The 25,546-nt window shown below is 42.6% G+C and overlaps 1 protein-coding gene across 21 annotated transcripts in view; it reads right to left on the reverse strand.

Annotated features, from left to right (window-relative positions):
* The window catches only part of MITF (melanocyte inducing transcription factor), a 218,393-nt gene that overhangs the window by 6,085 nt on the left and 186,762 nt on the right, over nucleotides 1-25,546 (reverse strand). For 10 of the 21 annotated variants that reach the window (XM_084765748.1, XM_084765747.1, XM_084765744.1 and 7 more), the window contains 7 exons: nucleotides 21,291-21,518; nucleotides 20,175-20,258; nucleotides 18,151-18,246; nucleotides 11,374-11,491; nucleotides 8,963-9,037; nucleotides 4,816-4,891; nucleotides 1,629-1,776 (listed from right to left, as the gene is read on the reverse strand). In XM_084765748.1, the coding sequence (XP_084621874.1) occupies nucleotides 1,629-1,776; nucleotides 4,816-4,891; nucleotides 8,963-9,037; nucleotides 11,374-11,491; nucleotides 18,151-18,246; nucleotides 20,175-20,258; nucleotides 21,291-21,518 (825 nt within the window). Of the gene's footprint in view, nucleotides 1-1,628; nucleotides 1,777-4,815; nucleotides 4,892-8,962; nucleotides 9,038-11,373; nucleotides 11,492-18,150; nucleotides 18,247-20,174; nucleotides 20,259-21,290; nucleotides 21,519-22,673; nucleotides 23,340-25,546 lie in introns of those variants that run through there. The other 11 variants (XM_084765752.1, XM_084765750.1, XM_084765746.1 and 8 more) reach the window with 7 other exon arrangements.

Raw genomic sequence — 25,546 nt, forward strand, 5'->3', positions numbered from 1 at the left:
TCCAGATGGGAAATGTGTTCCTTTGGATACGTCAGAGAGGAAAGGCACTTGACATGTGGCATGGCCTCTCAACCTGCCCCACAAGTGTGGGGAAAGCCACGGTTGGTCTGTGTGGAAACTGCTGGATCTGTGAACTCCTACTGTGGGAGCTATATGAGTGAGAGACGCAGAAGCATGTGATGCCACACGAGTGTCTGCCTGCTCCTTCAGACCAGCTCTCCAGGCAGCATGCTGAAGCCCTGGGCTATTTAGTAAAACAACAATTCCCCTGATCATAAGGCTTCCTGCTCTTTCTCCCATGAAGGTTGCTGTATGCATCGCTTAGGCTGAAAATGAAGGGGAGGCCCCAGGCCGTGGCTGAAAACACAGGCTCTCCATACCAACACGAAGAACAGCAGTGCAGGCTGTCTTCTCAGAAAAACAAGCAAATAAATTAACTCAAGGAGATGCATGGATCTTACTGTACTCCTTTGTTGTTTAATTAGAAGTGTTTATCAACAGATTAAAACAGTTACTTCAGTTTCTAAATGAGCTGTTAAATCTCATGCAGAGCTCCGAGGCTTTGTGGCACTGGAGAGCTTGCCTAATTAATGATTTTTCCTATGACATGAAAAAGTGGTGGAGCCAGCCTCAGAGTCAACAGGAGGAAGCCAAGGAGCCACTGCCACGGAATTGCCAAGGCTCGTATTTCATAACATTCATCCTTAAAAAGAAAATGTGAGTTTGGAACCTCAGCACCAAACAAAACTCAGCTTCTCTTTGGAAAAACGTACTATATTTTAATAATTTAACAAGGGAGTAAAGTAAGCTACCTTATAAACAGACACACTAAGTACCAGGTATTAAATATCTAAGGCCATTTTATAGATGAGATGTAACATATGAGACAAATAATAAATTAAAGGAGAAAGAAGGAGAGGGGAGGTGAAAGAAAGATGCTCAAATTACATCTAGTCTCTGTTTAACCTCCTGGATTCTAAAGCTCAGTCCTAGAGGAAGGCCATCTTTTGCCTCCTCGCCCTTTGACTGAGGATCACGGCAGCCACAGCCAATGTGTTGTTACCTTGGGGGCGATGTGAAGTGTTGAGGAGCACCAGGAAGATGAGTGTCCAATGATCATGAGGTACACCCTCACGCAGAACGCAATGTAGATTCATTCACACTGGACATCCAGCCTGGAGTACTAACTTCTGCCTGCTACCCAGACAACACATCACAACCTTCTTAGCCTTAGGGTAGCATTTACGTGCTTCCTGTGATGCTGGGGGCCACGGTAAGATGAAAACTCCCCAACAAAACTGACACACGGTGGAAGATGAGACACTTAACAGGCTGTAATTCACAAGGCTGCTACAAAAAGCCCATGACCTGGGACTCAGCCTCCTGGAAAGAGTCTGCAGACAACTGGCATTTGCCACTCTGCATATGTCCAAGAGTGACTGTGAAAGTGCCATTGGTACTAATTTGGAGCTACCAGTAATGTTTGAACAGGAAGCAAACTCACAAATATGGGACCTACAATCAAGAAAGACCAACTTTAGTAAAACTGTGTCCCCAGCTCCCTCGGGGCTCACTACATTGTCCCTCCTCTTGTCCTGAAGTCACTTGACGTGGCGCATGGCAGGTACCTGTACTCTGAGCAGTAGGTGCCGGTTCGCATGTTCCAGCTTCTTCTGCCGGTTTTCAAGGTCCTTAGCGCGTTGCTGCTCCCGTTGCAACTTCCGGATGTAGTCCACAGAGGCCTTTAGAATGGTTCCCTTGTTCCACCTCATGTCCCTGTGATGACACGGAAGACAACAGATGCTTTTAGGAACTGGAGTTCAAAGAAAATTCAGTATTAGATGTCTAGCAATTACCCTGAAGTAATGGTTAGAACTCATTAAGTCTTCACCCCACACTGGCCACTGGTCACTCATTTGGTATATACCATCTTACTTTCTCCAAATGAACACCTTTTATATGGTGGAGACATTGTGCAGATGTTGAGACCAGTAAAGTATAATTCTGTCTAGATCGTAGACCTCTTGCTAGGTGAAATCAATTATTTAATTTATGCGTACGGATTACCAAACATATTTGCAAACTGTCTTAAACAGTTGTATATATCTGGGACTATAAAGGCTTACTCTCTGGGACAGGATAAGGAGAACACTGTGAGACGGGTCCGTGGTGTGAAAACACCAGTCTGGCATTTCTGTCATGAACTCTTATAGGGTGTCATCTGACCTCTATCTGTACCCACTTTCTCACCTGCAAAATGATGACACTAACATGTGTGTGAAGTACCTTGTAAGTGTGTGATTAAGTCAAGGGCGACCCTTTGTATGAACTTGAGAATGCTATGCAGTGCTGAAACAAGTGCTGTGTTAAAAGTTCAGCTCGACTAACACAACTGCCACGGTCAGAAACCTAGTGAGATACTGGCCCTTGATCCCCAATCTCAATAGGTGCCAACAACATGGCTTTCATTTTCACTACTGGGGCTCCAATGTACTAAATGTGGACAAAAGTTATGCTGGTTAGATTGATTTATTTATTTATTTATTTATTTATTTATTTATTTTATTTTATTTTATTTTATTTTATTTTTTGTCAGCTCAACATAAGCTAGAGTCATCGGAGAAGAGGAAGTATCAGTTGAGAAAATTCCTCCTTCAGATTGGCCTATGGACAAGTCTATGGGGACATTTTCTTGATAAATGATGGATGTGGAAGGGCCCAGACTATATGGGCTATGACACCACTGGAAAGATGATCCTGGGAAATATAAGAAAGCAGGCTGAGCAAGCTACACAGAGCAAGCCAGTACGCAGCATGTCTGTATGCTTCTGCTGCAGGTCCTGCCCTGAGTTCTTTCAATGATGGAGTATGATTGGAAGACAAAAGCCGAACATAACCCTTCTTTCCCATGATGCTTTAGGTCAGTGTTTTATCACAGCAATGGCAAGCAAACCAGGACAAGGCTACACTAAACAATCTTAGAGCACCACAGAACAAGCAATGAAGAATGAACTGCTTTTATGGAGGTAATCATCCCAACCCATGTTTTAGACCATCTTCAACACTGTGATAACAACGATGATGATAAAGTCAAAATTTATCTGATGTAAACAGAACTATCAACTTCATCACCAACAGCTACTGAGAGTACAGGGACCAGTTCTCAAGGCTAAAAATCAAAGTAACAAAAGCCGTAGCAGCCAGCCAGAAACACAACTGTAATGGACGATGCCTCAGGCACGCCACCAATAAGTAGCCAGAGCTGGGCTTTTCAAGTCAAGCTGATGGCCACTTGGTTCTCAAGAAGTATTTCTCTCAGTTATTGGGGGGGGGGGGGAGTGGTGCCATCTTCTAAGACTCAATTATGTTTCTTGGCTAATATAGTAATTTAGATAATTTTCTTGCACAAGTTGGGTAATTTAGAGCAATCTTTTTTCTTGCACAAGTTGGGTAATTTAGAGGAATCTTTTTTCTTGCACAAGTTGGGTAATTTAGAGGAATCTTTTATCTTGCACAAGTATATATGTTCCCTAAATATATAAAATCAACCAAAGTACATTCATTTTGGGAAAGGAATGGGCATGTGCTGGGACAGGAATCAGGTAAAGTGTGTTTATCTCAGTTCAAAGGCACACTCTAGATACCTGGTTTGGGGGGGAGGGGAGGCTGTTTTCTTAAGACAATGTCTACCATACATCCTCCCTAATGTCTCAGACTGTAAACACGTAAGCATTCTACTACAATGGAAGAGACACACAAATCCAGGCTTACAGTGGGGCCCTGTAACTTCATAATCTGTTACTAACGAGATTTGCACACTACAATTTTAAAAGAATATGCTAAAAAAGGGGGAAAGCTGATAAAGAGCAGGAAATCGGAATTCAATTTCAGCTACCATGCAAGACTGACTATAGGAAATGAAGGTCACCGCCTTTAGGAGGGTAGATTTGCTCAGCACAACTGGGACTTCTGGGCGTTTCCAGTTTAAAAATGCCTCTCCTTGAAGCCTGGGAAAGCAAAGTGTTAGAAGACGGAAACTGCTGCACATTCATCAAAACCACCTCACAATAGGTAATGGTTTTATTTTATTTTGCTACAAATTCCCCGACAATAATGTGACTCGTGAATTTAATAAGCCTTGCATGAATAATGCTTGATTGCATCTTTACTTTTTATTAGATAGCTAAAAGGTCATATTCAAAGGCTAATTTCACAGAATGCCTGTGGGGGCCATTAAAATATATACATTCCCTAGCCCTTTACTTCAAATGGGCCAATTTCTAATGGATAAAAATTGTATATTTGTTGACCAGTTTGCTGACGTGGCAGATAATGAGGTAGGAAAGACTTGAAAATGATCTGTTAGCTGTTATCTCTGAGAAAGGATGTGGGGGAAGACCAAAGGCTGAAACACAGATGAGCTAACTTGTAGTTCACGACAGGATTAACCATTGCTCTTTTCCCCCTTAGATTGGTAAAACACACAAAGAATATGCAAGTTTTCATAAAAACAGTTGACCTTTTGTCTTTCCACTGTCATTGAACTTGACATTTCCAGTTTCCAGTTCTCAGATTCCCATAAGCCTCGCTCCTCACACTCAAAGCTAACTATCTCAGTTCCAACAATCCTTGTACAATTCAGGACATTTCTGTAAAATTTTAGTTTGGTGAAATTAACCAAAGGAGATACTTAGAAAAGGAAGCCAAGGGTCAGGAGAGAGCTTTTTAATTTCTCCAAGAGCGTATTTTGCAACATATGAGAAAACGGAAAGGTGTGAAAATATATGATGCAGATTAACATGCAATTGTACTCACGGATCATTTGACTTGGGAATCAAAGTACCTAGTTCTTTAATGCGGTCATTTATGTTAAATCTTCTTCTTCGTTCAACTTCAAGAGAAGAGCATGGGAAAAGGCCGTTAGTAACAGAGGCACACAAGCGATCAGCACATCTTATTAAAGGCATGTGCACACTGACTCCACCAGCCAGGACAACGTGAGCCTACTTCCTGCCTTGCTTATCTTACTTTTGGGTACTGGAGGGTAATGAACTTTAAGAAGAAGCGAGCTGCCTTCGGAGTGTTCTCACTTACAATGCTCTTAGATATGCACTTTGCCACTTAATTCTGTGACAACCCTGGAATCTGGGCTGGGTCCTCAGCTCCACATCAAAATTGGATACAACTGCACTGTACCTGTTTAACTAAAGAGAAAATAAACTTGTACTGTCAAAATGTGCACAGATCTATAATGACGCAATTAAAAATATAGCAACCGCAATTTAGCATAAGTTGGGCAGCACATACCTGCCCATGCACAGCAACAGAATTACCCTTTGATGTTGAAATTCGAATTTCATGTACTTTCTCTGCTCACAAGATATCACTCTTGTTTTCATTTCCTTTTACCACTTAAAATAGTAAAATATTTGTTTTTGCTCATAAGATCTAAACAAAACAAAACAAAACAAAACAAAACAAGAAACAAAAAACCCTCCTCTAGCCTAGGACTGACAATAATAAATATTTAAGTCACGTATATAATTTTAGATTACTTAGTAGCCATGCTAAACTAGTAAAAGGTAAGACATTAAATCCCTCTAAGCCATTATAATTTTAATAGGTAATGAATATAAAACAATAAATTAGAAGGTGCACATTCTTTTCTACACACTATGCTTTCAAAATCAAAATGTTTTACACTTCAGCATATTTTTTTTGTGTGATGTCGAGGATCAGTTCCAGGGCTTTGCACATGCTAGGCAAGTGTTTTACCAGCCTAGCTCCCCGGCCACACTGGATCACACACAACATCTGAGCATACCATGAGGCCAGCAAGCATCCTCATCTTGTAGTCTATATCCACCCTGACTAACATCCTCAGAGGACCATGACCTAGTAAAGATTGGAAGTGTTTTCAATTTATCTAATCTAGCAAATAAATCCCAAATAAGTTAAGGTCTAACAAAATGGGTGTACTTCAAATGTCCTAATATTTTATTTATATTTGGCCCCCTAGTATTCTGCATGTGTAGCTAACTGGATGTTACTCATGATTTTCCCAATATAAAGAACAGTTTGTCCTAGCTGAGTAATTATTCTAGTGATTAAAGATGCACTTACATATGTATCTACATATAATGCTAACTACTATTATTAGGGTTCTAAAAATACAGGAAACAGAAACAGAATAACTAAATAACAGTAAATGGTGTTGATTCACAGGGATTTTTAGACTCAGATTCCACCCTTTTCAGCTCAGCTTCACCCTACCTGAGGTTAAATGATGACGTGCCTCACTAGTAATAAAGTCTCTCACAATGCCTTTCCAGATGTTTAGGCCAGAACCCTGAACATCAGTTCTACTCTATTCTTCCAGCCATCTTCAGCATCCACCATCTCATATGTTCTGCCATTACAATATTTCCTGACTCTGCCCCCTAGTGATCTCTGCTGTTTCCTGCAATGGAACACCATCTCTCTCTCTTTTTTTTCCTTAAAAAAATTCTTTTTACATATACATTTATATTATTACACACACACACATACACACACACACACACACACACACATACACCAGTGAGCAGGACCCCTGGGCCCAGATCTGCCCATCATAATGTTCTTCTTGTAGGTTTCTAGGACCTTCTGGATCCCTCTATCTCCCTATTCTCCCATGCTTCTCTCACCTAGAGTCCCAATAGGGTGTCCTCCCCTCTGTCCCACTTTCCTGGTAAGTGAAGATTTTCATGGGACATGCTCCTTGGGCTAGTGTCCAGATACAAGTGAGTATATACCATGTCAAAGGAACTCTTAATGCTAGCCAGCATCTGCACACCTGGGGAAACTATCTCAGACATGCCAGTTTCTAGCTATTAGCCGTGTACCCACAAGTCCAAATAAATGCATCCCTCCAGTGTGTTTCCTTTCCTAATGGGATGTGGTATCCATTTTATCCTCCCTGTCCCTCTCAGTAATTAGTATATGGCACCTGACATCTTACTTGAATGTAGCTACTGGTAGAAAACCGTTTGTCCAATTCACTCCTATAGAGAAGTTCCTTCTATCAAACTGGAACTCAATAACTTGTAACAGCTAAAAGAACAACCGAATACATTAATGCATTCATTGGTACATTTCAGCAAGTATTTTCATAAGCTAACTCCTAGAAAGGGAGGCCCAAGTCAAGGCCAACAGGATCCCGAGTGTTAACCCCCAGGAGTTAGACAAGAAGACTGCTTTTACAGTTGCCCATCTTCTTACTGACCCCATCTGCGATTTACTGAAAACCTTGAACGAGAAGGCTCTAGTGAGGACTTGAACACAGGATCTAACTTCATCTCCTACTTCTCAGTTATGTGACACTTTGTTACTACATCGTTATCTTATTTCTAGAGAGTTTTGAGAGAAGGACTGTCTTCGGGTCAAATCATTTGCAATCTGGGAAAAACGTTTAACCGGCAAGCTCAGATATTCAGGTAAAAAATGAGGAAAGCTTCTCAAATGGAAATGGAAAGTGGGAGGGCAGTACTGCTGTAAGCAGGTGCGCAGGGCATGAGGCCCTCACCAGGCAGTGCTCAGGACTCGCTGTGTTTTTGTATTGTTGGTGGTTTCCTCAAATCCATTGTCCTGGGTATGTTATGTTGACAAAAACACAGTGGGGAAATGGCTAGGAATAATACTATGTGGTAGCATGTAAGAAAGTAACATCAAGTTCTTAGCACACACTGTCTAACAATGAATGAATGAATGAATGAATGAATGAATGAATGAATACTAGAAACAGCAGACGGCGGCCACTATGCCACCATGGATTAAAGGACACTAAACTATGCTTTTCATTCTCAGCATGTGTCTAGCTTTATAGAAAAAAGCTGGGGAAATAACTCCTAACTGAAATCAAGTGATGCAAGCACTCCAGCAGTTAGACCAGGGTGCTGGTTTTCTCTTTTAAATCAGAATCGAGGCTTTTACATATGACTCACATGCTCAAAATTCAGTTTAGAAAAAGAGATAAACAAAGAAACCCCATGATACTTCCTACCTCTAAACCCAGTCTTTATTTGCACAGTGTAGTCTCTCTTAACGGTGTATCTTAAGCATAAAGTTTTACCAGGAAAAACTTTCCCGGGAAAAGATTTAATGAAGAGTAAACATCAAGCATAAAGTTACAAAGTGTTTTAGATTAACAGATAAACATCACAAAACTGGAGGGCTACTTTTACCCACTATGCCCTTCAGATGTGTTTCTTTGCTTTTCTTTTGCCTTCTTTTTTTTAACATTGAAATCTCATTAAAAAAGGTGATCTCCAAATCCCCTTTTGCTAATAAGTTGTAGTGTGAGCTGTACTTATAATTGGGTAGTTGGGAATCAAGACTCCCTTTCAACACACACACACATACACACACACACACACACACACTCCTACTACCACAAACAAAAATAATTTTTCACAAATAGAAAACTCTTTCTGTCTTTCTCAGTCTCTGTCTCTCTCTATCCATACATATATATGTGCATGTTAATAAGTATATTTAACAGATAAAATTAAAATCGTAAAATTGGAAGGCTCCTTTACTCACCATGCCCTTCACATACAGAGATAGATGGTGATGATGGTGGTGAGATACATAGATAGATAGATAGATAGATAGATAGATAGATAGATAGATACATACATAGATAGATAGATAGATACATACATACATACATACATACATACATAGATACATAGATAGATACATAGATAGATACATAGATAGATACATAGATACATAGATAGATACATAGATAGATAGATAACATAGTTTGTTCTGAAATAAAAATCTCTCTGAAATACACACAATGTACCTTTAACAACTAGAGAAATTAGCGTTCCTGTGAAATTGCTGGAGGCAGCGTTTTGATACAGGAGACCGCTGACTCTGAGGTGGAACACCATGGACATAAATAAAGCAAACTTACTCAGGTTATGATTGTCCTTTTTCTGCCTCTCTTTAGCCAATGCTCTTGCTTCAGACTCTGTGGGGAAAATACACGCTGTGCACGTGAATGAAGTCATTAGAAAGTGGAACTTTGAGGGACATAAAACAATGTACATTATAAAGCATCTGCTCTGAACATTTTAAGCCTATCTCGCTGGAATCTAACGGAAATGCTATTTTTCCAATTATAACTTCTACAGAGTTCTGCTTCTTCTCATGCTACATATATGGAATCTCTGCAAAGCTCACTTTCCACAAACCAGACAAGGCAAGTGAGAGCAAGCCACAACACACCAAGTCTACATTCTAGGACTAAAAAGAATAAAATAAACAGTTAGGAGCTATTTGATGTCACATCACTTTTAAGATTTGCTTATTTTTAATTTTATGTTCATATGTGTTTACCTCTGTATCACTGGGCACTGGGCACAATGCCCAAGATGGCCAGAAGAGGGCAACAGATCCCCTGAAACTTGAATTACAGATGGCTGTGAGCCACCATGTGGGTGCTCTTAAACTCAGAACCATCTCTCCAGCCCCTGATAGCATATTCTATTATTATGATTCAAACTTTATTTTGGGGCCAAATGACTTTTCCGTATTTTTATGCCTTTGTAATACAGTGACATGAAAACTGAGGCGACTGTTTCTGAATCTGTTCTCCTGGCCTCTGACTATCTGATGAGAAAGATGCTTGGTTTTCAGAATGGGAGGCAGGATCTGTCAGACTCCACTAGAACAGAGTTCTATGGTGATTCTTAGGAGCCACTGTGTATTCAGCATTTGTGCGCCTGTGGAAGCACAGGTCAGGAAAAGTCTAGATGCATTTGGTGCCAATTCCATTTGAAAGGTTTATTTGAATAGCAGCTTATCTGATATTTTGATGTCAAAAGATTCACTCTCTCTGTCTCTGTCTCTCCCTGTGTGTGTGTCTCTCTCTCTTGTCTTGAGAGGAATAAATAATAGTATCAAAAAATTATGCTGGTGATTCATTCTGAGATTTGTTATACCATGTTAGCTTCCTTTTAAGAGTAGTATTTGAAATAGTAAGCTAAAGCGATTTTACCACAGAATAGCAAGCCTCACAGCTTCTGAGGCAAATTCACTCACCTCAGTATAATATATGTGTTACATATATTATAATATATTACATATAATATATGTCCTAAATGTAAACACCTATGTCACACTGCACTGAGACAGTGAAAGAGAGGCTGCACTGGAAATAGAACAATTAACATTATATCACTTAATGCTATTACAGTCTTCTTGGTCTACGTAAAGCCACTGTGTGGAGTTCATACCATGATAAATTCAGCATGTGTCCTATTTCCCAGAGCATACCCTGCCCACCATGACGCTCCTAACTACACGTGCATGTATGTGTGTGCGTGCAGATGGATGGGATTAAAGTCAGAATCTCCTAAACTCAGAAGGCCAGTCCAAATCATGGACATTCTCCCCTCCCCCCCCCATTCCCCTCTCTCCTCCTTTCTGTCTCACATAGAAGGATAAGAACATTTCACTCTCCATCGTCCCTTGATGACTTTTTATGGTTTTGCTCCTTATAGTTTTTGCTTATTAATAAATTAGCTTTTAAAACTCAATTAACACTTTTTAAAAACCTTATTTTCTTCTATTAAAATGTTCTGAGATAGTTTTTATAGTCGTGCCTTTGGATAGGATAGGAATCTTTACAACAAATCCATACCCTATATTCTCACTCCTGCCTCCAAGTCTGCAAGAGGCAAGAACTAAATAATAAAAAGGGATTTGGGGCAGGGACCATAAAATTCACCATGGTAGAATGCCAGTTCTAATACAGTTTCTGTCATGTTTTATTGGTCAAATGCCTTCCCTAAAGCATCAAACAAAGTGGCAAAATAGGTAATTTCACACTTGCCTCAAGAGCAAACATTCTGATGGCTCCATTTTATGATTTATATCTCTTTCTATAATAAATCTCTTGCACATGATACAGTGAAAAGAGCAGGAGGCATCTAAAGATGTAAGAAATAAATTCTTGCTCCATTCCAAATGAAGGCTCAAATGGAAAAGCCAAAGCAGGATCCTCAAACTCAAACCTCCAGGGCCTTGGCAAGCAAAATTTACAGTGGGTAGGGGAGGGGCAAGTTACAGGGGAGAGTAGTGTCTGTAACCCCAACCCAAAGGGCATAGCAGTCACAGACAAAGGCTCTCAGCTAGCACTGGAAACTGGCATCCTAATGTCTTAATATCTCATGTTAAGTTACTGTACAAAGTGTCAGGGAGCATACACATTAGAAGCACAGCCACCAGCTGGATAGGAAACGGTGCTGTTACACTGATGATACTGCCCAGTGAGGACCAGAGCACACTATCATAGAAAAAGCATATGTGCTAGGTACGTACCTGTGAGCTCCCTTTTTATGTTGGGAAGGTTGGCTGGACAAGAGTTGCTGATGGTAAGGCCTGGGGGTGGCAGGCCCTGGTTGCTGTATAGGTCAATCAAGTTTCCAGAGACAGGTAACTAGACACAGACAAGAAGACCGATGAGTTGTTGAATGACCACTGAGCTTTCCCAAGAAAACCCATAATACCCTATTCCAGGCTTTGGGTAAAAGACACTCTTTGCTACTAAAAACTGTGTCTCTAAAACAGGAAAGTCTGAGCACTCACACAGAAGTACATGATGTTTATAAAAGGAGGAAAAAAGGATGGCTTTGCACTGACTTCTGCCTGGTAGGAGCATTCCAAGCACGGAGGCAAGGTGCTGCCTGCTGCCAAAAGTGGCAGGCATCCCATCCGTGCTGGCTATTCCCGTGACAAAGGATTCCAAGTGTGACTTCTACCAAAGTACATTTTTCTTCCTTCCATCTTTCACCTCTCCCCACTTTACTCTTTCTTTTATAAAGAAAAGCAACGGCAAATGTTTCCCTTTTTTAAAATTTATTTTTCTTTTTTTTGGTAGAACGGTGTCCTTATGGCAAAAGAAAAAGCTGGCTTCCTTGAGATTGAAATTATTCAACGAGCCACAAGAGGGAGCCCAAAGACCTTAATAAAAAGTTTACAGCACTAAAAATGGGATTACTAACTACTTAGGGTGGAACTGTCTCCTGGGCTCTCCTAGGATGTTTTCACATAGCAAATTCATTTGTATTTTTTTGAGGGGGGGTCAATGATGTCCCAGTTGGACAAAGATTTCCTCGTAGCTAGCCGGAGACAACAGAATCACAAGTTCCTCTTACATCCTGGAAAACATTTTACACATTAGCTATGCCTTATTCCTTCCTCCGCAGACCCTTCGAGTTTCCAGACACCGTCAAATGACTCCTTGAGAACTGCTCATTACCACTTTGGCAACTAGCCTCTCCTTTACCTGGTCATAGGATCTCTATTCTGTGTTAGACAAGTCATTTCAGAAAGTGCAGAGTGACCCAGAGGTATCCAGCAAAGGTGGCACTCAGTATACAGGATGAGCTATCCTGACTGGAAAATCTTGTGACCAGAAGGGGTTAGGATTTTTTACTTTTTAAAAGATAATTTTGTAATGATTATGTACATAGTTATCTTGGGAATAACACCCAGATTCAAATATGAAATTTATGTTTCATTTATATCCTATATATACATGTGGCCAAAAGATAATTTTACACAAGTTTTTTAGTTCACCAGCTTTTGGGCTATGACCTATTCATGCAATTAGGTATCAAATTCTATTTAAGGCAACTTTATGCAATTAGGCACACACACACACACACACACACACACACACACACACACACACACACTGTAAATAACAGACAGACAGACAGACAGGTAGGTAGGTGGGGTAGGTGAATGGTTGTAGAACCTTTTTTTTTTTTTTAGTTTTTGGATCTGGGGGATGGGAGATGGCTCAGTGGATAAAATGCTTGCTGTTTTCTGTTTAAGCATAAATACTTGAGTTTGGATCCCCAACACCCACATAAAATCTGGGCACATGTCTTCTATACCCGAGTGCTAAAGTGAGAGTTAGAGAGAGGAGAATTCCTGAATCTTACCAACAGCTAGCCAGTCTAGCCTAATGCCTAAGGTCCAGGTTGCATGAGAGACTCTGTCTCAAAAAAAAAAAAAATGTGGGGTAGGTAAGAAAGGCTTCTGATGTCGGCCTCTAGCTTCCACGCATGCATATGCTAAAGCCCTGACAACAGAGATAGGGCTGGAGGGCAGTATACGCAGTGCAAACTACCTTCTGATGGGAGTGCTGGTAAGCCTGAGGTGGCAGGCAGGGCAGGCAGGTGGGCACGCCTTGATAAATGGAGCTCTTATAAAATCTGCATAAACATATAATACCCACACCTACGTCCTGCACACATGCCAATAAATACACTGTGCTAATTTGAAATGTCCTTGGGCCACATTTCAATGCCCTCCAGCTAAGGCTCTGATAAAGGGTGACTCTGATTATTAGCAGGCATTGCTCTGAGTAGTTCTATTGAGAAACAGGTCACCTCAGGGTCAACCTTGCTCTCTGTGTGTTTGCTTTTGTTCTTGTCCAACTTGAGGGGACGCAAGAGGCATTAGCATGTCTGCATAGAGCACTGTAAAGGGCCAGAAAGATGAGTCTTTATCAAAACAACTAGGAACTGAAGTCTAAAAACATTCCCAAGTCCAAATCTTTAGTTTTGCAAGGGGGACTTGTGTCTGAGCATTAATAAACCAAGAATGCGACTTAAAGACTGGAAACAGTGAGCTACAAGATGAATTCAGTGTCTCTAGAAATAGAAACCGTGCACCCTTCTGTCCTCATACACAAACTGGGAAGGAACGTGCACTTCTGTTTTGATGGCTGTGTTTTAGGGACAAGTGAGAGGCACCTGTTAGGTTCAAAAACAGGCATGGGGGGCCATATCTGTGGCCCAGCCTTTGAGACGCTAAGACAGGGAGATCAGGAGGTCAAGGCTAGCAAGGGCTATGTGAGGTCCTGTCTCAAAAACCAAAAAAATTAAGAACCCAAACCAAATAAGTCAGCGGAAAGGAAACTTGTAAGTCATCCAAGAAGGTCATTGAAGAGGGGAAGGGAAGAGAAAAGAAGGGGGAAGACAGGGAAAAGGAAGAGAGAGGAGGAGAGAAGAGAAATGAGAAATGGAGGGAGGGAGGGGGAGAGGAAAAACCAAATAAACAAAATTTTGTAGCTCACTTTCTGGGTTAGAAAAATCTGCTCATAAACACAGTTAAGTCATAACTGGGTCAGAATAACACCTTCGGACGAAACGAGGAAGAGACGCTTGCTTGCTTGGCCAGGCTGCATCTTTGCTGGGCATTCTATACATTCATGTTTTTGACAAGATTTCACTTCACACAAGAGGCAGCGTGGACCCACAGAGCCCCCGGCTGGCCAGCTTGGGTGAGGGCAAGGTGACGATACTGCTGTCTTTGCCCAGCCATGCTCTGAACTGAGTGTGCTGGTGCCCCTCACCGAAATGAGTATTTCCTCAAGTGAGTGATCACTGTAAGATGTTATTGTTTTTCTCTGTGGAGGGGCCCATCTCTTTCTCTGAATATCAATTGTGCAGTTAACACAAGTAAACAGGACTTTTATTCTTTGTTTGGGAGAACACAGGAGGGCCCTTGTGCCCTTGGAACAGTTATTTCTAGACCCCAGTTCCCTTAAGATAGCTTCCTCTCGGAGTTCTTTCCACTTTTTTAAAAAAGTAGTTACCTTGAAACAAAGCATTTCAAAGAGCCAAACAAGCAGGGGGAAAATGTCTAAGCTGATAAGCATTCAATTTAAACTCGACTTGGGGTAGGGGGGAAGTAAAAACAGAATAGGTTGTAGTTGCTTAGCTATTCCACTTAGACAAGTGAACACCAAACTGATCAAAACCCAGCAGTGGTCCCCACATTGACAGAGAGCCTAGTAGGGCCAGGTTACTTCTTGAGGGTGGAAGTTTAAAGTTCTCCCATCAATTCACCTGCAGCTGATACAACATTAAACAGACAAGGAAACTGTGGCAGAGAAGTCAAATGTCTCACTTGGCAGTGTAGGCACAAGGGCTGGGGTTACAGCTCAGTGTAGGACCACTTGTATAGCATGCATGAGGTCTGGGGATCGACAACCAGCATGGCAAAACAAAAGAAAACTAAAAAAGACCTACATTTAGAGTCTGCTTCTAACCTCTACATAATGCTGCCTTTCTACCTGCAGAGTTATGCCCCAAGACATGAAGCCCTTGAAAGGACATTCTGCCAGATCCCGCCTATGACACCAGAGAGAAGTGAATATGGCAATATGGCCACCGATTACTGAGGGCAGCTTCGGGACACTATCCCCGGCTGGGAATGAATTCACCAGATTGCTCTGTGGGGATCCCCTGGAAATGGCCGCTGTGCTGCTCAACCGTCCGGCTCCACTTGTGATATGGATCTCCCTTTCAGGTCGTGAGCTCAAGGATAGAAACGTTCCCTTTGCAAGCTCCTGCGCCTTGCTCAGGGTGCACTTATTATTGAGCTGAGAATTGTACCTAGGGCCTCACACATCCTAGGTGAATGCTCTAACACTGAGCATCCCAGTCCCCTGGACGTCTACCTTGGGAGAGTGTCTCGGCAGTGTCAGTGCAGATGGAGAAGGCACTGTGTGTGTTGTATTCTATAGCGGCAGATAGAACCAGGTCAACTCTCTTTAGATGGGTTGGCAAGTACAGTTCAGCTGGAAGCAAGCAGGGACCAGCGCTAGTGTGCAACTCACTGTGAGGTGCGCCATGGTTACAAAGTCAGGTTCTCTAATGGGGAATTTGACACATTGTTCAGCCTTAATGAATCATCAGCTGAACAAACCAACACTATCCAAAGTATTTGATCTTGCAACTAACAAGTTACGAGGAATAATTTAGACAATAGGGTTGAATGCTGCATCTATCTCCAAAGGTAAATGCTATTTTTACTTTATTAGCTAAGAAGATAAATGCATCAGAAATAATAGTAGCCCATCCCGTCTCCCCCCAGATGTGGGAATGTGGGACTTTAGGATAGCATGCAAGGGCATAGAGTAAGAATGCACTTTGGATTTGAACCCAAGTGTGGCTATAATTCTCTCATTCCTAAGCACCATGTCTCAGTGTTTCCTTCAAGAGCTGGTACATATCCTTTATCTGAGGTGTCCCAGAAGCACTATGATTTGGTATGGATTTGAACAAGAGGAAGTTGGCGCACTGAATATCGGTTTGGGTTCGGTGCCTTCAAAGTTCTCTATCATTGCAAAACTTATCTAAAAATCAATGATATTATGAAATAAGTCACCTCGCGGTACTTTTGAGTGTGCCCAAGTATGCATTTATCAATCTGCAAAAAGGACCACTCAGCAACATCCCTTTGAGATGAGCATGCCATTACTACCTCACGCCTTGAATATGCCGTGTCCTGGGGCCTATTTTAAAATTCCCTAGTGGAAGCTTCGTGTAGTGCCTTAACCGTGTTTATCTCACAGTCTGGCTACTGGCAAAGTCTGCATCTATCTAATTGGCTATGCAACCTAAGGGCTCCAGAGGAGCCGAAGTGCCAAAGCACATGGAGAGCGCTGGGCCCAGGCACCTGGATCAGAATCGCAGACCACTTGGTTCTTAAAAAAAAAAAATCACAAAGTGAGAGGCTAGAGAGATGGCAGATAAAACTCGGCCACGAAAGCCTGAAAACAGAGTTCGCAACACCCACACGAAAAGCCCAGTGAGAAACCGAGGCAGACACCCAATGCTGACCTCTGGTCCCCATGTGCTCACACAAGCCACATGAGGGTACACCAGGACACATGTGGACACACAGATACACAGCACAGCCACACACACCACGCATGCAAAACAAATTTCAAACTGAGTTTAAGTAGGTTGGGAAAAGACATTAACTCTTTAAGGAGAAGTTTTGAGATTTCTCCTTAACATAGGTTATTCTCTTGGACACTAGTTATTGAAGAATATGATAATTTATGGTGCTTAGCTCACGAAAAACTGAGCAGACCAGAGTCTGCTTGCACAGTCCCCTGCGCTATCTCAAATGGCAATGGCACCATCTCAACTTACACAGTGACTGAAAGCAACTTCAAATAGGACCTACAAAAAGTCTTTGGTAAGACAGGAATTTAAATACCAATAATATAAGGCCTGAAAAAGAATACACAATGCGGGTGAAAAGTGCAAGTTATAGAGGGCAAAGTGACCCACGTGAGCATTGTGAGCAGCTGGAAATTCATGAGGATTGGCTTATGAATTCCAGCTGGGGTACACGATGTTGCTGGGGGATAGGAATCGCAACATCTCTCTGCCACACGTGAATACAGAACCTCACTCCCAAATCATATTAGCACAGACATAGCTGAGAGCAGCACAGTTCACAATGATTCATTTGGCTAAAGAGTTGGATTATTTTATCAAAAGTGACCTGGAGAGGTAGCTCACTTTGTTACAGTGCTTGCTACTATAAGCATGAAGCCCGAGTAAGAAAGCTCAATGCCCAACACCCATCCGCCCCTTCCCCACCAATAAAATCCCGTTTCTCTTGGTACAAATTAGTGATCCTAGCACGGAGGGAGAGGCAGCAAGCAGATCCCAGGGACTGTAGGCCAAAGAACCTCTCTGGCAAATTCCAGGTAAGAGATCTTGTCTCCAAAATACATACATGCATACATAAAAATAAGGTGGGCCACATCTGAGAAATGGCATCCAAGATGGACCTCTACTCTCCACATACATGTACACATTCTTGCATATACACCTATGTACACATGTGTACCCATACAAATGCACACATACATGCATATGCACAGAGAGAGATAGGGGAGAGAGAGGGGGGGGAGAGGGCGGGGGAGAAGAGAGTGCCTGGGGATATGGGTCAATTGCAGATCTCTGGTATTACATGTGTGAAGCCATAGGTTCAATCCCCAGCACCGAGATAGAAAAATACAAAACATACAAACAAAAACAAGGTGAACTTGCACTCCTGAACACAGAAGCTTAATTACAGTGCTCCTGATGAACTGGAGCAAGCTTCTTAATTTCTGATGTCAAAATGATTTACTTGTTTCCCATTTCATTACTAAGAAATTTCTCTAAGAATCCTTATAAAAAAAATAAGATGAATTCAGAGGGAGGGGAATGAACAGAGAACCATCTCAAGATTTTCTTGGAAAACAAAATAAAAAGGCAAGGCCATTGATACCGTATTTGCCATTTGCAAGGCTGGATCCATCAAGCCCAAGATTTCTTCATTATAACTCGACTCCAGGCTGATGATGTCATCAATTACATCATCCATCTGTAGAAAAAAAAAAGAGCCACAATGAGAAACAGGTATAATGTCACCCCAGAAAGGACGTTCTTGGTCCTTTCTTACCTAACGCAACAGAGTCTAAAAACTCATTGTTTTTGTCCCCAACTAAAATCAAGATATTTCCAAAACCCACTAAGAGGAGTGAGTGATGGGAACTTTACTTAACAGCTAGCACTTCAGCCAAGAGCTCACCACTCTGCTTGGGTGTTTCCTTGGGGTACATTATCACCCTGAAAATCACCCCGGGGGGTAGGGGTACTGGCAGGGCAGCCACTGTCCAGGTGAGATACTGACAAGTAGCCTGCTTAGTGCTACACAGCAAGCAGAGGCAGGCTGTGATTCAACCAAAGGTTCCACCACCCTGTTGAGCTGCCTCCCTTTACACTGGAAAGACCAGCCAGGAACCCTGCTTGCATGAAAGCCATTACTTCTCTTTTCCTTTCCCACAGCCTTCTAGGAGCAGGGGAAACATAGCTGGATCTCGCCCTTGTGGTCCACTGGGGCCTGCTGGCCCTTCAAGGATTGCAGAGTGACTTTTAGAGCAAACACCTCTTTGCACAGCTGCCACCGAGCCCCGTGCTCCCCAAGGAATACACCAGGATAAAGTTATCATTACAGTCGCAGGGCTGACATTCCCACTAGATCAATTTTATTGCTGAAGTACCAAAACACGAGTTAGCATCATAAACAACAGTGATTACATGTGCATTGCAGCAGTGGCGTAGGCTGTGCAAACACTTCCTCGTAAACACCGTGTGCTTGGTGGCTGTGTCTGGGCCTGGGCCTGGGCCTGGGCCTGAGCAAGGGCTGTGCAGATACACAGTGAAATCTTAAGGATGTCCAGGGCACCCCTGTGTTCATGTGCACCTCTCATTAAAGAGGTGAGGCTCCAGCACACATGGGCTTGGGTTCAGATCTAGCTCTCCTTCTTCCTGGGTAAAGGGCAAAGCCTCCAGTCTTCAGATGTGCTAATCTACCAAACTGTCTCACTGGAGATGAGTGAGATTTCAGGAGAAACCTTCCAAATTGTTCTGAAAGTCTGGAAACTGTAAACACCTAAAGAATAAGTCATAGCAAGTGATTGCTCTGAAGAATAGGTGGTGGTCAGATCTGAATAGAATGCTAGCACGCTTTGGTTTAGTTTCCATTTCTAGGCATTGCAGGGTTATTTACTTGTAATAGATAGCTTTATGACTGAGTTGATGAATAGGAAAATAGGTTGGAGAACTATAAACAACTTTTTTTAAAATAAATTTTGACTCTTGTTTTAGGAGAGCAAAATGAATGTCCTTAATGTATCATTAAAGTAATATACACTCCAGTATACACAGAAAGGAAAAAGCCGACTTTGTTGTTTATATGATATTCTCTCGTGTACATCTGGGTAAGTACATCAGTACATAAATAAATGGTGCCATGATTCACTAAATAGAATTGAAATAATGACCTTCAGTTGCTTGGGGGAAGTGTTTACTAGCTTCTGTTAACTTATTGAAGCTTCATAGTCTGTGGAGCAGGAGGTTCCATTTATAAAGCAACACGGAGATGGGCACAGCTTGGTTTCAAATACGTTTTAGAAGCTGGTACAATGCTATACAGCATGCGCTGGTGATTTATGCAAATTAACTGAATCACCGGGCGTTTTATTTACAACAATCCATGTATTTTTCCCTCTCCTTATGACCGTGGGCAGCTTAAAGGGCAACACACATTTAATCTTCTTAGTTATTACTTAGCCATTCATGAGTTACTATGAAGAAAATGGCTCTGTTCATAGATTTTTTTTTCTATTTAAAAAAAAAATATCAATGGGAGGAAGAGAGGCCCTGAAGTCATGAGGAGGTGTGATCGTTCACAAATATAGATTCTCATTACAAAGTGTTACATCCTCGGCCTGCCGAGTCATTCAGTACCTGCATGCACGACGCTCGAGAGTGCGTGTTCATACCTGGGCACTCACTCTCTGCCCTGCTCTGCTCTTCAAACTTATAAAACGCCTGCAGAAACATAAGCAGAGACAGCACATGACGTGCGTGGACTTGCAGGTGTCTTTCAGCAACACAACCACAGATGTTAGTAGTACAGCAATGCAATGGATGGAGCTTTCAGACAAGGAGACTCTAACCGGGGAACAGACTAATGGAGGGGAACTTGCATCAAGGCATCTGACAGACATGGGTGAATTAGAAGGGTTTGGTGTGGGCAGAGGGGAAAAGACTTAGTCCCTCCAGTGTCACGAATCACCCAAAAGTTGTGTGGCAGACATGTGTGAACGCACATCAACACTTCGGTACATAGTAGAACTTGACTAAAAGGAGACTCGCGCTCTCTTAAGTTGGAAATAGCAGGCACCGAACCATAGCAGTGCTCCCGGGTCTTTTTATGCTCCAAATTTGGGCGCAGAAATTAGTCTGAGGGGATGAGTATTGCCTCTAGCCCAGCCTCTACCAAAGGAGACTCATCAGGCAGCGATTCATTATGAGACCGGCTGGATGAAGCAATAAGCCTCGCTTTCCCTCCTATATCCTCATGTGCCATAACATTCAAATCCATCCACTCACGGTCCATGTTTTTCCTTTCTCCAGCTCCTCGAAAAATAAAAATAATATCCCAGACATTCCCAACAAGCAGAACGTCTAAGCCTCCTGCCCCACACCTTTTCTATTTTTGCTTTTCCTTTTCCACCTCCCCTTCTCCTCTCAGCATTTTCACTGCTTCGCAAATCGGAAGGCATAGAAGGGAAGAGAGCAGGCATCTAAGGAAGGGGATGGGGACTACGGAAGCATCCTCGCCTCCAGATCCTGCTCAGAGCAAGTCAGGCCGTCTCCTGTCATGTGCAATAAACCCAGTGACCTAGTACTCGTGACAGGAGGCTGAGATGTAAATGGTCACACCAGTAAATCTGGGACAGAGGCCGAAGACTGTGACCAGGAGGACAAAAGACAGTCCAACAGTAAGGGTGAGAAGAGCCATCCCACAGACAGTTAACGGAGAGTAAGAAACAGAGGGGAAGAGGAGACGTGAATTACCTCTTTTTCACAGTTGGAGTTAAGAGTGAGCATAGCCATGGGGCTGTTGGGTGCGCTGCTCCCCGGCACTGGTGGCATGGCATGGTCGCCAGGTTGGTTTGGACATGGCGAGCTCAGGACTTGGCTGGCATGTTTATTTGCTAAAGTGGTAGAAAGGTACTGCTTTACCTGGTGCCTCTGGGCTTGCTGTATGTGGTACTTGGTGGGGTTTTCCAGGTGGGTCTGCACCTGAGTGTGGCCATGAAGGGAAGAGAAGATAGCAGTGTTATTCTGAGGTGTCAAACAGCTCTTCCGGTAGCACACATCTAGAGACTGACCAGTCCACCAACAGAACGGATTACCAATCCCCTATAAGGTACTGGGTACTGTGCTAAAGGATTTTGATAGTATCAAAGTCTAAATCACAGGACTTAGAACTCTTAGAGTCCAGCGTAACACCTGTCTTGTTTGATTTCCCTGACAATTAACTATACATTTCATTCAATCCTGGTGCCCTTCTTCTCACAGCTTAGTATTAAAGTTCGCAAGTATCCGTGAGGCAAAAATCTCCCCAACTCAAAATCAAAATGGCAAATTGAAAATGCACAGTTCAGGTTATTACATTTCCCTTGGCAAATAGAACAGCTTTCTGTTAAAATGCACATGCACACACACACACACACACACACACACACACACACACACAACCATGAACCTATACCCCCCTAACACCACACACACATACACAATCATACTCACATATACACATACATACACACACACAAACCCCCATGCTCCACAAAAAAAAAATCCTTAAGAACTAACTCTAAAATAATTACTGAAGATAATCAGAAACATTGCCATACTTAAATCAAGGAGTTATGGGTTACTTCCTTTAATATACAAGAATATGATTATTCAGAATTCTAATTATGAATGGGCTCAATGAAAACATCAATTCCACATGAAGCAGTTACCTTTAAGTGCATATCACTCGTATACATGTGTTTTTAAAGGCACAACTATTTATAAGCCAGCACGGTATTTGTTGTCCTTTTCCATAAACATTAACAGGGAACGAGACACTTTTTTTTTTAAATAAACAAAATCAATTACATTCAATTTAAAGTCATTTTTCACTGGCAAACACGATTTTATTTCATACCCTCTAAACAAGAGCTGGTGGGAAAAGAGAATGCAGCTACCTGCTAGGGAAATAAATCCGACTGCTACTCACTGCGTCTAAAACTATAGTAAATTACTTCTTAAGGCATCGGAAAATAAGCAGCATTAAAAGGAGTAAATCTGTCCTTATTGCAAACAGCGTACTTAGTATAAGAGACCAGTTAGCCCCTGTATTCCCTCGTAATCAGGCTCCGAGTGTGGCCGGTAGTGAGCGCTCACCTGGTAGTGACTGTACTCTAGCGTTCCCAGCATGGCAACGGTTCAGGCAGCCCCAAGCCAAGGAGACGTGGTCGACTACTTGTTCCTCCTCCCTCTACTTTCTGTAATTCCAACTCGAAGGGCAACTGGTATAGAGAAGGCACCATACACAAGGCATCCCGAGGCACCGCCGGAAACGTTATCACAGCAGCACAGCTTATAATAACCTAAGCTAATTAGTTATGCGTGTAAAAAAAAAAAAGCTGTTCTCACAGGGGACTGTATTTTTTTTTTCTTTTTAATTCCTACTAGTTTGGTCTTAAATATTGATATCAGTTTCCCCCCCGGCTTGACGTCATGCTTTTTTTTTTCATAGATATAAAGGAACCTTTTAAAAGGATGAGCTATCAAAGTCAAGCTCAGTGTCAGATCAAGGCCAATTCACCATTCATCTTTCGTTCCAGTAGCATTAATGGACAATGGTGTTTCTCTTTCAGCCATAGGTTAAGTGCTGGATGCCCCCTTCAGAGGAGTCATTGCCCAAAAGCTACTGTCACACACGAGACATCCCTAACGGCCGGATAACGATGCCGTGTGTGACTGCGAAGCGATGGGTACTCTCCACGCTCCCAGCTTCTCCCTGCACCCTGGTCTCAAGAGACAGCTTAGTCTGAACTAGGTAGATGCAAAACTTGCCTCTTGACATCAAGTCAGCAAATGGGGGGAGCTATTCTCTCTCTCTCTCTCTCTCTCTCTCTCTCTCTCTCTCTCTCTCTCTCTCTCTCTCTCTCTCTCACACACACACACACACACACACACACACTCATGCACGCACGTACATGCACACGCTTGGGGAAAGAGAGGCACAGAGACAGAGACAAAGAGAGGGAAAGAGGCGCAGAGACAGAGACCTGGGTTCATGCTCATATAGAAAAAAACAAACTTCTCTCAGCTAATCCTCAAATTAGGAAGCATAGACATTCTCTCTGGAAACTGTGTGACACAATCCATGGAGTGAGAAAAGAGGAAGACATGATGACCCACCGCTGATGCGTTTATGGCCCTTTCCATCTGTTCCTCCACTATTATTATATGCTAAACATGTAAAACACAGAACATTCACCACGAGTCATCAGGATATAGATATGACTTGTAGCTTTATAAAACAATTTACAGCCCAGGGTGAAAGCAAAGGGAGAAAAGAGACAAAATCTATATTTAGAAATTAGGATAAACGCTGCTTACTGTTGAAATGGGGTGATAGCATTTTGAGCATAAATATTTGCAACTCATTCATTATGTCAGAATGCCGCAGCTCCTGAAGCCCTTTCGGCTGACCGTCTCAAACCAGTCTGACCTACCACGGGCACGGAGGTTCACAGGCATTTTCAGTTTTGTAAAAGGGTCCAGACGCGATAATGATGAGGACAATAGACAGTACCAAAATAAACACGAAATGAGGGCAGTGAGCAGAATGTGCTTATTCCACTACTCCCCTTAAAAAGAGGCACGGCTGCACATTTTAAAAATAAACATTAATTCACCAGCAGAGCCCCTTTCTTTAATGAATCAGGATGCTGCACTTCAGTAAGGAAGGGACCCGCTCTCCACCTGGCACTGGCACCCCGAGGCCTTCACTACAGACAGTCAAGTAGAGTGAGATTTCCGTTGCAACATTTCTATTGGTTCTTTTTCAATAAGTAGGGCTCAGTTTAGTAAAGTGTCCACCGCAAGAGCGTGGGTGCTGCATTCAATCCTCAGAAGACACACATCAAAGCAGGGTGCCACTAGCAATCCCAACAGCCCTGTGGATGTGGAGGCAGACGGATCCTGGACTCACTGGCTAACTACACTATTTGTATCAGCGAGCTCTTACTTTAGTGACAGTACCTGTCTCCAATAAAAACGGTGGATAGTGACTGAGGAGGCCCCTGAGGTTGACCTCTGGCCCCCATATGCACATGCACAGGCACACACAGGAAGGGTTGAGGGAAAGGAAGTCTGAAAATACTGTTGTAGACAGAGTATCAGTAGGCATCCCCAAGCCTGGTACCATACACAGGCAACGAAATTGAAGGGCGCAGCTGTGGATAAGGCCATAGGGACACGGGAAGCCACTCATTTCTACTAAAAGGAGCAGCAGATTCAGGCTGCAGCTGACTGGCTCTACGGGTACACTTATAAGTATATAAGCCTATACAGCTTAGTCACCCACCTTTTCAAGGGTGGATGACAATGTGAATTTTTGAAGTGAAATCTTTTAAATTAAAAAACAAGCTCAGGCCAGTCACAGTGGCACACGCCCGTAATCCCAGCACTCGGCAGGCAGAGGCAGGTAGATCTCTGAGTCCCAGGGCAGCCTGGTCTACAAAGTCAGTCCAGGATAGCCAAGATTACACAGAGAAATCCTGTCTTGAAAACAACAACAACAACAACAACAACAACAACAACAACAACAAAACCATGTTCTATTTTTCATGCAGCTTAAGATGAAGCAGCTGTGCTGGGAGTAAAACTAGGCAGGAAACTGCTGGGGTGTGTTCTCTGTCTCTCTGTGTGTGGACAACATCTTCCTGACACTCCCTGGAGGTTGGGCTTGGTTAAGAGGAGTTGCTCTTCTGAGAAGTCAGTGCTCAAATCTCAGTGTTTCCTGGAAGTTCCCTGAGAGCTGGGTGCCTGTTCGTATGGCCAGAAAAGGAGCTGAGGACTGCACACCCATGGTCAGACTGACAGTACAAATGACTAAGCAAGTCCTACCTTCTCCAGGCCTTGAGTCCTCATGTACCAATGTGGATGATAAAAGCTTAACCCTACCTGCTTTTCTCTTCCCGAGGATGCTGGAGAAGGACCCTACTCTGTTCTCACTCCCTTACACCATCTTTATGAGGCTCTGT

Source organism: Acomys minous (genome assembly GCF_964271855.1).
Source record: "Acomys minous genome assembly, chromosome: 17".
Classification (NCBI taxonomy): Eukaryota; Metazoa; Chordata; class Mammalia; order Rodentia; family Muridae; genus Acomys; species Acomys minous.